This window comes from Apus apus, chromosome 1 (assembly GCF_020740795.1).
Source record: "Apus apus isolate bApuApu2 chromosome 1, bApuApu2.pri.cur, whole genome shotgun sequence".
In the NCBI taxonomy this organism is placed as follows: domain Eukaryota; kingdom Metazoa; phylum Chordata; class Aves; order Apodiformes; family Apodidae; genus Apus; species Apus apus.
This window is the reverse complement of record NC_067282.1, coordinates 141,400,630-141,418,297: the sequence shown is the minus strand read 5'-3', so window position 1 is coordinate 141,418,297 and position 17,668 is coordinate 141,400,630. Positions and strand designations below refer to the sequence as shown.

The 17,668-nt window shown below is 35.4% G+C and overlaps 2 protein-coding genes across 9 annotated transcripts in view; one reads left to right on the top strand and one right to left on the bottom strand.

Moving 5' to 3' along the window:
* Positions 1-17,668, bottom strand: part of DCP1B (decapping mRNA 1B) — a 51,273-nt gene that overhangs the window by 26,289 nt on the left and 7,316 nt on the right. For all 8 annotated transcript variants that reach the window (XR_007888368.1, XR_007888366.1, XM_051607957.1 and 5 more), the window contains one exon: positions 749-815. Coding sequence is in view for 6 of the 8 variants with exons in the window: in XM_051607957.1 (XP_051463917.1) it covers positions 749-815 (67 nt within the window). In the remaining 2 variants the exon portion in view is untranslated. The remainder of the gene's footprint in view (positions 1-748; positions 816-17,668) is intronic.
* CACNA1C (calcium voltage-gated channel subunit alpha1 C) overlaps positions 12,154-17,668 on the top strand; it is a 478,569-nt gene continuing 473,054 nt past the window's right edge. Inside the window, exon 1 of the mRNA XM_051608094.1 lies at positions 12,154-12,283. Coding sequence (XP_051464054.1) covers positions 12,154-12,283 — 130 coding nt within the window. The remainder of the gene's footprint in view (positions 12,284-17,668) is intronic.

Genomic DNA, 17,668 nt, shown 5'->3' with positions numbered 1-17,668 from the left:
AAGTCCATCATTAGGCCAGCCAGAGGGAAGAGCAGAATCATGAGCCCTGTCCATACTAGACATGTAAAGAAAGCAGTGACAGTGGAAAAACTACCCATGATACTGCTAGATTAATGTACATCTGAGAATATAGTTCTGTTTGAAATTTTAATCTCTGACTTGATTGCAAAATTAAAGATTGTGTAAATGTATAAAAAATATTATTATGCACATAAAAGTAATTAACTCAAAGCTAACTAAAGTCCTGTTTTACATTAAAAAAAATTGCACATATTGCTAAGAAACAACAGGAATTCAGCCATGACATAAAACCAGTAAAAAAAACCCCACAGAAATCATATTTATTCAGTATGCCTTCATGATAGCCCCCACTTAAATGGATACAGTGAAAAAAAAGGTAACAACATTAAAAAGAAAATCTCCCCAAACTGAAAAATAGATCAAAACCCTAAAGAATACAATTCATCAAAACAGCTCTTGGAGTCATGAGGAAGTAAATCAGATTAAGTGTTGCACTCAGATGTAGCTGGAAAGCTGCACGGCAAATTCTGAGGAAGTATTGCAACAGAGTGCCTTGTTTCTGATTATAGAAAACGCATGTGTGTGACAATTTTACTTGCAATGACATCTATCAAAACAGGTTTACAGGAGAAAGGTACGAGCATCCTAGTAAAATATAATGTGCATGTATGTACAGAAATACATACATTAAAAAAAGCACAAAAAGTCTTGTTTACCCATCACTTACTTTTTCATGAGCTCTGCAATTCTTTGGCATTCTTCCTTATCATAAAACCAAATCCCATATATGGACACTGTAAATGCACATCAAACACAAACTATCAGCATCTTCTCAAACAGCAATTCTACCTGGTAGATATCTAAAAGTGACCTGTAAAGGAGTTTTCAAATTTATTTCTGTCTTACGTTTTCCTCATCTATAAATATAAAAATGACACCTCAAATCCTCCAAAATCAAAAACGATCAAAGGCATATCTCTAAGGATGTAAATTACAAGCTCTTGAACCTTCACTAAAGGCAGAAGTATTTGATCCTTTTCTTCAGAATGCTAAACCAGAGTTTTCTTTTCTTTAAAACCTCTTCCTCTGTCAAATTATCATGTCCATCAGGCTCCAGTGACTACTGTACTGCAGGTAGTGTTGCATGCATATATAAGCAATCAAGCTTTGTTTAGTTTTCAACTACCTTCAGGCCTATCTTACGTGTCACCAGAGTTGTTAGGGTAGTACTAATGCACCTCTTCTTCCCTGCAGATTTCCTACAGTTGCCTATTATTTTCACCACCAAGGAAGTAATTATTTGTAGCCAACCTCAGGATTATAAAATCTGTATCTAAGTTGAGACCTCCGCTAATGTAAGTGACTGCAGCTTTGCACAGCAACAACAGGTTTAAATTTAATAATAGTTCAAGATTTCTCAAACATACACACCACTAATGAAACCATATCACTAATGGAACTGTAGTTCATGCAGCTTCCACCCTAATAAACAGGGAAGTTTTTCCACTCATGACCATATCATACGGCTCTTGTAAGTTAGCCTGGGAATAAATTTACAACACTGTCTCAAAATTATCTGTCCACACTTGTCAGGGTAACTGTCCTCATTTAAACCTCAGGCATAAATTTATTGTGAGAACAGGAAGGGGGAAGAAAGGGCTAACATGGATCTTCCCCTCTCTATCACTGCAACCTGTGTGTAACATCGTGTTCCCTTTACATGATATGGTAGCAAACAGGTAGTTGCTGTGTTTCTTCCTCCTCCCCCTTCCCACCATATTGCAGGCAAGAGTTTTCCCTTAATCTTTGTAAGAACTGGCCATTTCTAACATGTCTTCAAACACAGCAGAGGCTAGATTTTATTTGAAAGGGGCATAAATGGATCGAGTACCTGGTTAAAACCAACTGCAACATGACCCTGATCATATAGTATTTCCTTATATTAGTAGAATCCAAAAGCAATCACTTCTTCAATCCCACAGAACCAAAATGGTGGCATAGGAAGTGTAAATTGGCTTTGTTAATGTTTGGAAAGAAAATAAATATGCAGCTGTTTGTGAAACACAAGTGTAATACTTATCTCCATCCCCCCTCAGATCTTCAGCCATGTGGTGTCTTTTATATAGCTAAAAATGGTTCAACTGCTTAATAGCGCACATTGGTGAAAAGTCTAAATAAACCCAAAATCCAACAGCCATCCTGTAGACATAGAATAAATAACCTTCAAAAGATTTACAGTCCTTTTGAAAAGCCTGATGATGATTTCTAGTATTCACCTAAAAAAACAAACCCTCAAGCAATACAATAGGCACCAGTGGTTCTACAGATGTGCAACATAAGACCTGCTATGAACTGCACAAATAATCTTTTTTAATGCAGATATTAAAATACGAATTTAAAATAGATCTTAATATTCTAACACATTCCAGTAAGCATCCAATAATAAACTGCAAACCCATAGAAAAGTGCGTGAATGACTCACAAGTTTCCAAAATACCAACCTAGTATGCAAAACTATGCATTTTTCTGATGAAACACACCTGAAAACTTCTTGTCCATATTACAACATAGCAAGTGGACTAAAAACCCCAGACAAGTACAACTGTTTTATTAAAAATTCTTCTATGTTATAAAAGAATCTGCAATGCAAAAGAGTATTGATGAAACTCTGGCCACCTGCTCCATCCTCTCAATGTTTTTTTCATGTCTGCCACAGCTGGTGGCATCACCAATATGCAAGACAGGTTGAAGAGCCTCACTTTTTGGCCAGTCGATCAAACATGTCCAACTATTTATGAATATCTAATAAATGAAAGCTGCCAGTCACATGGAAATGCTGCAGTGCTTCTGGCCATTAAAAGCTGAAAGACTGGCATCAACAGCAGAAGCAAGCTAGTTCACCTCAGATCAGCAGCAAACAAGTAAACTGACCACCAGTACAAAAGACGAATTCAGATTTCACAGAACAATTAAAACAAATGCACACCCATTTCAGATCACAGAATAAAGACACTAATTATTGCCTCTCCCAGAAGACCAAAACACCCCCTCAATAATATATCACATCTTAACTGAAGATTTAAACCAGGATATTGCAGATTCAGAGACCTTTTTAGCCTAAATGTTAGGTGAGCTTCAAACACCCCCCCCAAATTTGCTTTCTTAGGTCAGCCAAACGGTGCCTTCAACTCCAGATAGGAAGCATAGCTGAAAGCTTCCAGCTCACTCATTCAGTAGTGAAATCTTTCAGAAGTGGACAGTCCTCTTTTTCCTTCCACACTTCTCTGTCCAGAACAGATGGACACTTCAGAAATACACTGAGAAATAATGACACAGGTGCTCCATTTGTTGTGGCACAATGTACTCTGAGCTCATTCATGCATGGGAGAACGATGTACCAGTGAGAAGGCAATTACTTGGTGGAAATCTGAGATACTAGGTATCCAAAGTACAGTAATGCATGTTTTAATACTGAGTACTCATCACCTGGAGTAACCATGGTGTAAATTCACACTACAGTAGTATTTTCTTCGACAATCTACATTTAAGGAAACAGAATTGTAAACAATAGAAGGAAAAATGTGCGTTAACAGCCATCTTCTTGATTAATGACGAACACAAAATTGTAAAAATTATTTTTTTAATCTGTATGACAACACATAAGCTCCCAGGAATATCAAAAGAACCTAGGATGATTACAAACTAACTGTCAAGCTAGGAACCTGGCATGCTGTCCACTAATAAAAAATAAATACACATACGATACAAATTTCACTCCAAGTTTTCTACTATGATGAAAACACTGCATGTCTTATCAGGATTAAATTTAAACAGATTACTTGTATCCACCCTCCATCTCTATCACACTGTTTGACAAAAAGGAAATCCTGATCTAAGTATCACCTGTAGAGTGGTAATTTCACTAAAATGTTCACATGTTAAAAATGAATCATTAAACAGCAGAGGCACAACTGAATCACTAAACAGCAAAGGCACAAAGCAAATTCTCCTGCTGCAGCACAAAAGAGCAAATATTAAGTCTCTTTTAGGCCTAGCTGCACCTATAAAGTTATCCAAGAAAAGATTATTGTAAAAAACAGAAAAAGAAAGAACATACCAAAGTCAGGTATCTTCTGCAAACCCAGTGAGTCAGTTACATGAAAAGTAGCTAAAGAAAGGCCGGAAAAGGAGAGGTAGTTTTATACTGACAAGATGGTACACATCTATTCATCCACTTTCAACAATTCCAAAGTAATTTATGAAAAGAAAGGAGATTCAGTAACAAATTGATCACATTAACCAAAAAAATAAAAAGGGTACCGAAGTTATGATGTGGCTAACAAGATTACACAAAGCTAGGACATAATGCAGCTATCAAATCAACATGATACAATTAGTATTGAACAGGAACAAATTAAATAAATTATTTAAATAATCTAATTTAAATTATTAAACATTAGGGGATATGAGTCTTTAGAATTTTTAGAATCTGAAAAAGGTAGGTTACTCATGAATCAAAACTGAAAAATTTTAACAAAATCTGTGAAGCTCATTTAAGACATCTCAGTGATTGAATTTCAATAATTGCATTATTTAATTTTTTAAATAACAACTTCAGAGCCAACTCTACAGCTTCTGCCTTATGATTTTCATTTTTTGGCTAGGGATTTCTTCTGTCCTTACAAGCACTAGAGCACTTGATACTATTTATAAGCAAAAGCTGACAGCTGCTATCTACCAGAATGATAGATGACTATTTCTAACCTCTCAAAATCTGAAATATTTCTATATTATTATTATGAAGAAATTCTTATCAAATTCCGTAATTCATGCCATTAGAAAGGAACTAATTTTATCTAGGATTATTTCTTTTACTCTTTATTTGTCTAGCTTCAACTTCCAGCTATTAGATTTTTGTCTTCTTGATAGACATTTCCATTACCAAAGTTTTGGTTTCAGCACACCCACAACACATTATTTTTAAGCTACTTTTTAGAATACTGCAGCCTCCAATTTGCAGGACCTACCAAAAAAATAACCAAAAGTGGGTTATATCCACAATAATAATTTTTGAACCATGAGTTCTGCAGGTAAACATGAATTCAAGTATGCCACATTAATTCTTGTGCTCTACTCTACAGCAAATGTGATCCCTTTGTCCAGGATACCATCTTGATGATTATGATACAAGCATATGATGTTCTGCTCAGGCTCAAGCAATGACATGCCTTTTGAAGCTCCACATCCTGCTCTGCAGCACAGAGCAAGAGAGGACTGCAACAAAGGGGAGAAGATACAAAAAAAAACTGCAGCCAAGGCAGCTGCACCCTATCTTGGAAAGCTGAATTCCATCTCTGACGCTGCCCCAGGGATACCATGCAATGATACACAAGTTGTGAAATGTCATCTTAAGTGGCTGTCACTGATTGTGTACGTTTCACTTCCTCGTGTTTGATTTGAGGTCCTAGACCTGGGTGTAAGATTTGAGTGCACAACCTGCAGAAATACCAGCTACTTATAATCACAATCGAAGTCTGTAAGAAGTATTTTTGAACATATGGATGATAAATATATCAGGAAAAAAGAGGCTTGAGTAATTTAAAATCAGACACCCTGCATTTATTTGAGCTTTGTAAATGTAACTACTCTGCCCTAGGATCCTACTTTGTAAAATGGGAAGAATAACGCTTCTAACCCGAGCAAGGTACAACCAGCTTATTCACAAGTTATCAGCAATTAATACTGATTAGTATCACAGAAAACAACAACAAGAAAAAAAGCAATTAATAGTTCTGTCCATAGTGCAAAATTTCAGTGACACATAACAAAGGAAGAGGCTTGCATAATGATGAAAAAACAGAATACTGAGTAGCCAGCCACTCCTTTCATGAATGCCATTCAGATTGATACCTGAAGCAAAGTCCTTATTGCAAAAGAGGCTGATCACATAATTTAAAATTCCATAAGTAAAAGAGAGAGATTGCACAAGCAATCTTAATTTTTGTATTTGCTAGTTTAGGAGCCTTGGAGTTCTTTTAGTTTTTTACTGATTTAAAGTTCTTTCAAGCACAGTATTTTGTTTAGCTGTTTAAGTATTTAAAAATGAAACACATGAAATCAATTAATTTTCATCCTATTATACCATATTGATAGTGATGTGGGTTATAAACAGGACTGGAATGTTTAGGACTCTTTCTCTACATTTGTGTAAACCAGCACAATACCAAATACATAAAAAACAAAAGTATTTGCTTCTAAACAATGGAAATTTAGCTTAAGTATATCTTGTTTTTCTGGAAGTTCTTAGTGGGGAACCAAAATTTGTACGATGTTGCAGGCACAAAAATACCAAGACACTGAAGCAAGGTAAGAACTTTTCAAACAATGAAAACCTTTCTTTCGATATGATCTTCACTTAAATTCTGAAAAAAAAGCTGAACCCCCCATCTGTGAATTCATGACGCTTGTTCTTTCATGTAAAGGTTGTAAAGCTCCAGATCCACTTCACTTGGAGAGCTTTTAATATAGACAGGGAAAAGGCTGACTTGGTGTTTCCATTATTTCAAATGATTAAAACGTTACCTATGAATAAGCAGAAAAAAAGCTGTTTACTAAAGGGAAAAGAACTCTGCTCAGAGACTTCTTAATGCAAACTGATGGTCACACATGGAAAGCAAAAAAGCTGCTTTTCAGATCTGTCAAATTCAAGTGAGCAGGGAACTGTTCAAGCAACTTTCTTTGAAGAAAAACAAACATACAGCAAAACAACACCACAAAAAAAAAAAAAGCCAACAAAATGCAAAAGCCTCTCAAAACCCCTTTCCCCAAAAGCAGATGGTTTGACAGTGGGCAATGACTGGCAACATTACTGAAGTCGAGACTAAGTTCCTCACCACCATCTGCTTAATTGTGCCTGGAACGACGCCTTAAAATCAATACAAGAAACAATTTTTTGTTAATAGGATGGACCCTAAAATATCCCTGCAATCCCCACCCAGTCATGAAAGGTGGGTGACCAATTTGCAGACTTCCAGATAGAGCCAGCAAATATTTCTGACTTCACAAGGCAAAAAAACGAACAACTCAGAAATTACGGATTGGTTATTACATTGTGTCTGTTGGCTCTACTGTGGTAACCTGACTTAAGGCAGATTTTTAATCAAAATTTATCACAAACTCTTCATGAAAAAACATTAACTATGAAATAGACATAAACAAGATTGGCTCACTAGAATGCTCCTTAAACAGCCTCAAAGCTAAAGTTATGTTAGTATTGTACCAAACTTTAAATCCCATTGATCCATTTCTTTCCATGAAGGTCAGCAGATATGAGAGTCCATCAGCAGGTTCTTTACTTTTTGGAAAAGAGCCCAAAGGCAAACTGAAGTTGCAAGATTTCCCTGAAAATTGCATTCTGTTGACGTTACTAGAAAACTTTAGTCACGACAGAAGAACAGCATCTATGTGATGATCCATCTGGCTTAGTGCATTTTTTTTTTTTTCTTCCCCCACCACTGGTTTTCCTGTCACATCCCCTGCCATTGCATCATCGGTTCCAAAGAATCTTAAAATCATGATGATGCGTGAGACTGAAATTAATGCAGGAAGTTTGCAGATGCCAGACTATCAATTTCTTAAATACGAATTTGCTCTTAATAAATTCTTCCATGTTCTTATTTATACGTAGTTCTTAAACAACAAGTGGTTCTCATTACTATTTCACAATAGACTTCTGAAATGTCCACATCAGACTGGAGCTCCTTTTGTAACGGAAATGATTAAACAGTCTTACTCGAGGACTGTAAAAGCGAAGAGGTATTAAGACAAAACAAATAGTGGGTGAAAGTACTGTTCTGTTTTTGATATAGAAAAATCATCAACACTGCCTTCAGAAAGGTAAGTGAAGAAGTCTGCAGCAAGGCTAAAAACTAAATCTAAATATCCTGAATCAACAAAAGCATCTTTCCTGTGAAAAAAAAAAATCCATCAGAGAATGGCTCAGTGGAAAAGAAAAATAACTCCTCAACATCTGAAACTATTACCTGTACTACCTTTCCACTGCTCTATATTTTCTGCTAAATTTCTACAGCAAAAACATGTCCTCAATTCCCTGAAATGAAGCTGGGCCCTCATCTACAGGAATAATCTGAACATAGATGCCATTATACAAACCCAACTATATACCCGTAACTTCTACTAGCAGAACAGCTTACACTAACATAACACTTTCACAAGTGGAAGACATTAAGCTAGAAACCATGTTCTTTTCTTGAACCTGTGCATATCACATTGTACCTAGTAGCTAAATGCAGTGAGAATTCTCCTCAACAATGAAAAGGGGACAAAACTACCTTTCCAACCAGGAGGCAAAAAAAAAAAAGGTTTGCTTTTATTTTAAAGAGGAAGGAGAGCTGCCTTCACCTTCTCCATTTCCATCCTTTTTATTTGCATCCTGTCTTCCACTAGGCTAAGAAAAATAGAAGCTTCTGCTATATTTTTTGTGGAGTATCTGGGCTTCTAGTCCTGTGGGGATAGAAGTCTGCTCTACTGTACGTGACATACATGGTTGGTGGAGGACTCATCCGGATTCAAACATCATGGTTTTCATTTATAATTTAGTCAAGTCTAAGAATATGTTCCCAATGCTTTTCAAAGTGTGTCTCTGAGGTACCTGCCAAAGGTCAAAGTACATCACTAATTCCAGAGTTATAGTCAAGTTCAAGGTCAAGTTCTTTTCCACACTGCTGACATTGCATGTACAGAAAAATAGAAAAAGAAGGAAGAACATTTTAACTTCAAAGAGGTTTTCAATAGCGTGTTATTTTATGGTGTTTTTTTTTTCCTGAAACATGAATTTTTACTATTATCAGGCTGCTGAGCTGTCACCCCAAGTGGTTTAACTCCCACAAAATTATCAACAACTTCAAAAAGGGCTTCATGAGGAAAATAAGCAACCTTAACTAAAGATGATACTTCTAAATCTGACTGTTGTGATCTCATCTCTTATTTCTTCATTGCATACTTTCAGATCCCAAGTAATGGAAATATATTTGCAGATCTGGACTAAATTCTTAACCTGCAACAGCAAAAATCTAAGTTGTTTGTATATATATACTTGCTCTTGTAAGACGTAAGATCTATGAAATGTCATAAGATTAACAGAATTTAAAAAAACCCATCTTGTATTTTTCCATTTGTATGCTCTTTACACGCTATCATTTTGGAAGCAGACAATTTCTCCTACAGTTTTTCCTACATCATCTCTATTTCTGAAATGGTTAGAAAAATAATTTTAAAACCCCAGAGAAATAGCCAAAGGTCAACTACTCTTCCTGAAATTTCAAATATTTAGTTCATATTTATAGCATATCTCATGCATTCGCTTTTATTGATTTGCCACCGTCGGTTACCATGTTATATTCAACATATTAAAAAGTTCGCTACTACTCTGTAGCCATTCCTCCTCTTATGGTCAGCTGTTACAATGCCTTCAATAACACCTGCTTATCTGCAGAGCTGCCCATGTCGATTTTTAAGAATAGACAATTTTTAGCCATACAATACAATTTCATGGGCACAGGAATGACTTTCACTGTTTTCATATAACAACAGGCAAATACTAATACGTTTTCTCCAGTTGTAGGTAGGTTCACTCTGTGCTTACAAAGTAAATTTCAGTAGAGGGCTGCATCTTGGACCCTTTATCATTCACATATGGCTACTGCACTTTTACATGCTTAAAAAGTAATGGATCATTACATTTAAAGTACTAATAAAAATGTTTAAAATCTATTTTGTGACCTACTTCTTTCTTGCAAAAGTCACAATTTTGTAATTTCTTTCATGAAGATACAAATTACACCTCTTTGAACTAATTAGCATTTTTTCTTTTTATTGTTGTAATTATATTTTAGCATATTTCTATATATTTTTAAAAATAATTTAAATTATTAAAGTTAGTATTATGAACATTAGCAGTTTACTGACTTTTCTACCTTCTTGCACACAAGACATTCTGTGTGGGTATATGTACCAAGAGAGAAACAAAATGTACTCCTAAGATCAAGTTTGTCACCAAGAAAATGAAATTCAAGCAGTAAGCATTTCCTTGTTTAAAACTTGTAATCCAACAGATAAAAACACATTTATCAAAATCATTTTACATCAGTAGCTAGATATTTCACAATGGCAGTATTGGGAAGTACCCTGCAATTTTTAAATCCCTGTATATAGAATAAAGATATATTTCAATTAAAATATAAATTTGGAATTTTGCATTGGGTGATTTTCATCACAGCAATTGTATTATTTTCACACAGAAACTAAAAGTGCATATTTCATTTTGCTTCAGAATTCAGCTGTATTTTACTAGCTTGTGAATAATCCTTTACAAATAAAACATATCAGTAATCATCTTCTGCTTCCTCAGTCTCCCCCCTCCTGCTTTTAACTCAGTGCAAATCTGAGGCTCTACTTTGCTTTCTGTTTGAGAGATGTACAAAATATTCATGAGAGAAACCAGTACAAAACCAGAAGAGACATGACAACAACAATAACAACAACAAGCAAAGCACTGCAGGAAGGCATCTACCCCACATAAAAATCCAATGCTATTTCTCTCCTTTTCTAATTATGGAATATATGAACCTCTTCATTGACAGATGCTACTGTATGACAGATTTAACACTGTATGTTGATAAGCAAATAATACTGAAATTGTACAGAAAGACAGTTCATTTGACAGAAAAAAAAGAATTGGTGGAGCTCGTCAAACTGAAAGTCCATATCCTGTCTAAGACAATGACCAGCACCAGACGCTTCACAGGAAGAACCTTCCTAGTCCCTTTATTGTTGACTTCTGACCTGAAGCATGTGTCTTACATCACTTACATTTTTTTTCCCCTGGCTACAGGCTCTCTGGTTGTTTTTATTAATATAAATAATATCTCTGTTATGCAAAAGGATTACTCAAATAGGGTCCAGAAGACCTAGAAGTAAGTCTATACAAAATAATGAAGGTAGCAGGTAAAACCCATGGTGTTTGGTTTGTTTTTTTTTTAAATACTGCTTTTAAGCAATACATTGTGGATATGAAGACTTTCTATTTTATTAAATGGTATTAAAGCAAGCTCTGCATTGCAAAACTGACAAGTGGGCTGCAGCTGCAACCATTAAAGCACAGCAGATAGCAAACATTAAGCCAAATGCTGTTACTAGTGTGTCTTCGAGTTAAGAGAAAAAAGCAATCCTGCATTTGCAGCCTTAGTGGAATTCCACTGGAACAGTTGCACTGTGTTTCTGTATAGCACACATTCCTTGTCCTTTAAAGGGTATGCTATCTTATACTTGAGAAGGGTTTCTTTCTTTTTTCCTCCTGTAATTGAAAAGTATTGTTTACTGCCGATTTAAGGCTTGTTTTGACGAAGAGAGAGCTGATGAGGCACTCAAGAGCTTGTATTAAATCAATACTAGTCAGAAGTGAGCAGTTTGTATATGCACTGTGGGATACACTTGCTCACATATTTATCTTCCATGTTTTGAGAGAAGGTTACAAACATTTTTCATATATATATATATATATACACACACACTTATAAAAGACCGCGAGTGAGCAAGCTCACATTCCAAGAGAAGTTTTCTGGCTATGTCAGGAGTGAAATCCACCCCCTGCTAGACAAACCTATTTTTTTCAAACACAAGAGGGTATTATCAGAGCAGTCCGTGCTGATATACAGAAACCAGAGATCGTCATGGCTCGGTGAGGTGATGAGCTGACGGGTGGATGGCGTCCATTATCTTCACTTCTCAATCCAAATTTTCCTGAAAAACCACAGGGGGAGGAGAAGGCTCCAACTGAGCATAAGGCACAGAGGACAAGCAAAGGATTAGGACTGAAGAGCAAGGAAAGGAAGGATAATGCAAGAGATATTGCAGAGGCTTCAAAGAGCTGGAAAATAGTTTCTAGATTAAAAGACCAAGCTGTCAGTAGTTTCAAGCAACATTCAGGTTTTAACTTCTGCACAAGGCTATTACATAAATTAACTCTAAAGTAAGAAACAATTGACCAAAAGGAATTTATATATAGAAAATATACGCAGATTCAGCCGTTTCAGCGCTCCTTGGAATTTTAAAATGTTTCAAGCTTTTGTTCGGCAAGCGTATCACCCGCTGCCCAGCCACCAGCCAGGGGAACCTGAAACGAAGTATAAGGGGAAGCTGGTGCACGAGACTCAGCTTAACTGCTTCTACATCAAACCTGGAGGTAAGACATTACCCTGTTGTGTGCACACAAACTGTACTGGTAACTACCTGCTGGGATAAGTGTTCTGTTTCTATTCAAATTGAACAGTCGGTATAACGTATGGAACTACACCAGTAACTTATAGCAATAGTTGGAGATACTGTACTGGGAAGTCCTGTATGTGTGATCACACTATCACACAATTTAGATAATTCTGGTTATTCTCAAATCTGTGTTCAGTAGATGAGTGGCTTCTCTTGGAAATATATTGTCTTTTAAACATCTAATGAACATTGTTTTCCCACTTCCACTTTGACACAAGAGGTCAAAGCATGTAAGTATAAGGAACAAGATAGAAAAAGGGGTTTTTTTGTAGACAAAGAGGTGAAGCAGTTTAAAACATACAAAATCTCGAAATATTAAATGCGTATGTGTGTGTATGAAGGGACTAATCTCAAAAGGTTACATAATAGGTGTCTAAAAAGCAGTTAGCTCTGTAATATTTTCATCTGCAGAAGAAATATGTAGGCATTCATGCACATATTTATCTAATCTGGAAACATCTACCATTTTACACAAGGAGGTGTATATGAAGTAGGGGGTATACAGGTAGTCACACAAAAATAACCTCTTTAAAAAAAAAAAAAATTATCTGTTCCAACTTGAACTCTTGAGCTTTACTGCACCATACGCCTATCTTATCTTGAAAAGATGTCCGGAATTCCCAGAGCTGGCAGTACACTCTCAGCAGTAAACTTCCAGACAGGCCAATACGTTGCTTATATGCTGACATCCATAAATGGGAAACAAAGACTGTGTCTAGCAGATATACGCACTATTATACTCCGTCCACTCTGTACAGAAACTTATCCAGAACTGCAGGTTGCTTGATACATGCTTTTAATTCTATTCCATATACCAATTTGTTTGCCCAGGCAAGGATACAGTTCCACTATACACAAAATAATTATCAGCCATCAAAAAACTACATAGCATTGTTATCTTAGCTTCTTAGCCTGTTTCTTCTCACATGACATATAGTTTCCCTGACTTTCAGATTTGGACTCCATCATTCCATATAAGTGAAAACCTGTTACAAATTCTGCTGCTCTTTTCCTTACTTTTTTTTTTTTTTACCACCTTCATCACACAAAAAGAAACACATCATTAGAGCAAAAAGATGGCTGCAGTCATCACAGTTAACACTGCAAGACCTGCTGCTATTATGAAGCCACTTTACAAATGCAAAGCATTCTAAATTGCTTGCTTTGCTCAAAGACTTCCACAACTGGTACCAAATCCTCAGCGTAGGAAGGGTGAGGAAAAAACAACAAAAATACCTTTTCAGGAAAGGCTTAATAGAAAGATCTGTGCTGAATTGAGCAAGGTGACAAGGGATATGGTTGCAGTCGTCAAAACTTTGTAACTTAATGCCTTCATAACTGGTATGTACAATTTCCACTGCGAAAAAAACCCTACATTGTATTTAGTTTAAAGGAAAACATGAATAATAAAGTGGCCCTGGAAAAAATAACTTCAGAAATACTTACTAGTACAATTTTGCTTTAAAGAACAGACTAAAGGGAGGTATTGCAGTTCCTTCTCTGTATTCTGTTTGGTTTATGGTTTTTGTTTTTTTATTTGAACCCTAAAAATCTCTATTAAAGAACTACATTTATTCTCCACGATAAGCACAAAAAAGAAAATCTCAACAACCTAAATTAGATTAACCAGTATGTGCTAAACCTAGCATCACATTAATAATTTAGTTTCACTGGGGCCTCTGCAGGTTATTCAGTCCAGCCTTCTGCTCAGAATAGGGTTAGATTCAGTAAAATCTAAGATAAAGAGTTAGGAAAAGAAGAAATTATGACCAACTAAAAGTTACCATAGGAAAATACATTCTATTGCACTTTTTCATTCAATTTATTTTTACAGGAATTTATGCATACTTCTTTACCATAATTTACCCTGTTCCACTCTGCACTAAAAATGCAATCCTACTTCCACAGACGTAAGCAGAGTTGAGATTTCCAAAGCAGGCATGTCAGGTTGTATTTCCTAGAACAGGCAAGCCAACTAAGCACTCAAACAGCAAGATCATGACTCCTAATCTTAAAAAGCATTGCCACCCAGCTCCAAAATAGTGTTTAGATATACCATCAAGTTACAATACTATTTTTATATCTCAAAAGGTAAGCATTAAACATATTTAGGCATCCCTGAAAATTAAAATGACAGAAAGCACAGAAACTTCTATATAAATGCATATATTTTATGTTTTTATGTGTAAAAATGTAAATAAATATCTATACCATTTCCAAGGAACAGTTTATTACTTTTCTTGTAATTCTGAAGCATTTTTTACCATCTTCTAAGCACAATAAGACCATTAGCAGATTGAAATAGAGATCACAAAGGGAAGAACTATCTGGGAAATGTAGCAGGAAATTATTAATGCTTTTGCATATGCTTTTATAAACTGGTTTAAGAACAGATAATTTCTGAGTGTAGGTAGAAGTAAGTCACTAAACTGAGTGTTAGACGGCATCTCACGTGTAAAAAAAAATTACCATCACTATGCATCTGATAAACAAGTATCTTCCTACTCCTATTTATCTGCTTCTTTCAAGACAACTGGCACATGACTAACTACAAATTTTTTTAACTTGGACACAAACGGTAGAACAGGTTTAAAAAAAATAATGCATGCAGCATGACACAACTCCTTCTGTTTGAAGTCGACCTTAATTTTTCTGGTTTTAGATTCAACTCTTACTACAACATTAACGCATTTTCAGTATGTATATTTTCCTTTTTAAAGTAAAAAAAAAAAAAAAAAAAAAAAAAAGGAAAACCATATGTGTTTAACCGCATTCCAATGCTCTCAGCAGAACTGAGGTTTCCCTTTAAGGTCAGTAACACCCAGGGAAGACAACTGTGACCTCTGCTGCTGGTTTTGTCTTGCTGGATGCATAACGAATTTTCATAATGCTGATCAAAGAAAAGAAGGTGGAATGGGAAGAAGGAATAGGGATTTGTTTATTTCTCTGAGACAAACATGTCTCCAAAGACAAGCTCAGGTAAACTACAAGCATTCGTATTCTGAACAAATGGCAGTAGACAGTCCAGGCAAGCTTTAAACAAAAAGGCTTTAGCCAAATCTATTTAACAAACCACAGGCAGAGAAGAATATACCCCTAACAAGGGCAAGGCCCTTCTGCCAAAACTACTTTCATTTTCTATAGTTTGCGTTTTCACTTTTCAAGCACTGTTGTTCCAATTCAACAAACATTTTTCAAAGAGTTTTAAACTACAGAAATATTGTCTTCAACAAAACATGCAGGTTCTAGCAGGCCAGAACAGTAATTTTGCCATGAAACTTAACCTCAAAAAATTGTTTTAAAGTCATTCAGCTGTGACAAAAGCCACATAATATTACTGAGCTAGCAGATCATTGAATTTAGAGAAAAGTTACAGAAACTGAATAAAGTTTAAAAACATTTAAATTAATTTGTTTCAAAATTCAAATTACCAATGAGCATTTGGGGAATAATCAACTGACCACACATTTCAATGTACTGTGACTATCCTGTGGGGTTACGGGGTTTTTTTGTTTGTTTTTTTTATTGGACCAGATACTGTATGTTGGCAGGTAGGAGGCTGGTAAATAAGGGTCTCCATTTGAAACTGACATTTTTATCTAAACCAAAAACCAAACAGAAACTCTATTACATCATAAAAACAAAGCCTGGAATATCTATTTTGCGTGTCTCAATGGAAACTATTGAGCAAGTAGTTGTTTGTTGGTCAATATGCAGAAGGTTGAATCTAAATATATACAAAAGCAAATGTAACCACCAAACGCGGGTTTCATTCTCAAATAAAAACACATTTTAGAAGAAAGAAGATATTTTAAATACTGAATTATAGAATATATAATGTAGTATAGACTAATACTACATTTCAGGGTAAAAAAGACACTACAGTATCCAAAAGAAAACTGCTTTTCATTACATACTGTTTTTTACATATCACTCAAATTCTATTACTGTTGTCTCCTGCTTTCCCTTCTGAATCAAACGTCTAATAGTCTTCAAACTAAGACGTTTTTTACAAAAGAAATGCTGCTTACAGGGTCAGTGGGTCTTCAGAAATGCCTGCAAAAATGGGACATTCATTATCCATTTAGTATTTTTTACCAGGATGTATTTATGTTGAAGGGTGAGCTGAAATGAACCACAATCAGATTCCAAAAAGATGAGTTATTCTATTAGAGAGGGTTCTAGGATGCTGTAGCATAGAATTTCAGAATGAATAATAATAGTTTGGAAAAAATACACACCATTATCTTTTCATAAACTTTTCACAACCACTTTCCCTCAAATATATACTGGATAAAAATTTCATACAGAAATAATTATGACCTACAGGGAACCTCTGTCCAAATAAAAAACCACAAAACTTAGGCTACTTTTTGGACAGCTGGCAAACTCCCCTCTCCTTCTCATCACATCTAATCTACTGGACATCTTTGCAGTGTGAGAATCTGGGAAAGTAATACTGTATTTTCAGAGTTGTGATAGACATACGGTTGCAGGTTAAACTGGAAAAGTGAAACTAGTATGAGGTTCTGTTAAGTATGATGTGTCTACACAGTTTTACCAAAACCAGGCATGTCTGGTCTGCTTTTGTATCACTTCTTGAACCTCTGCAAAAACTCAAACTCAGTAGAATATGCCACATCTGACTAGGAAGCTTTGCTCAGTTTCAAGCCTAGGAGATGACACGATCAAAGGCCCAGCTATAAACATGGCACAGAAATGAAAAATAACTTCTATGCCCAGATAGATATAGAATCTAGTCAGATATAGAATATTTGTTCATCTGTCACACAGTTTCTTTCTCCACGAAAACACCCAATTAAACTGTATCAGATCATCAGCACAATTAGCATACTGACTATTATAAGATAGGAACTTGTTATTTTTTTTTCCTGGCAGCTGAAATGCTCAAAATGAAGCTAGCTCTAAGATATGCAAATTAATATTCACCAAACTCTGTGTCCTGGAAACACGAAAAGCATTATTCAGTGATGAGGTGATAAATTGGTCAACTTAAGAAATAATTCACTGACCCAGCATACACCCATATACACCTGATACAATATACAATTGGGAACAGTTGTCATTAAATTATTATATAGCTGATCAGTGCTAAAAGAAGAAAAATCAGTAACCTAGTTATGCATTTCTTCTGAACTATTTCATATTAACCAGCACCAAGTCTTAAGCAACAGGCTCTAAACATTGGTTTTCACAATTATTATCACCAAAGATTAAGGAAAAAAGTAGTCATTATGTAGTTATGATTACTCAAATATACAATCCAGGAAATTTTTAAAAA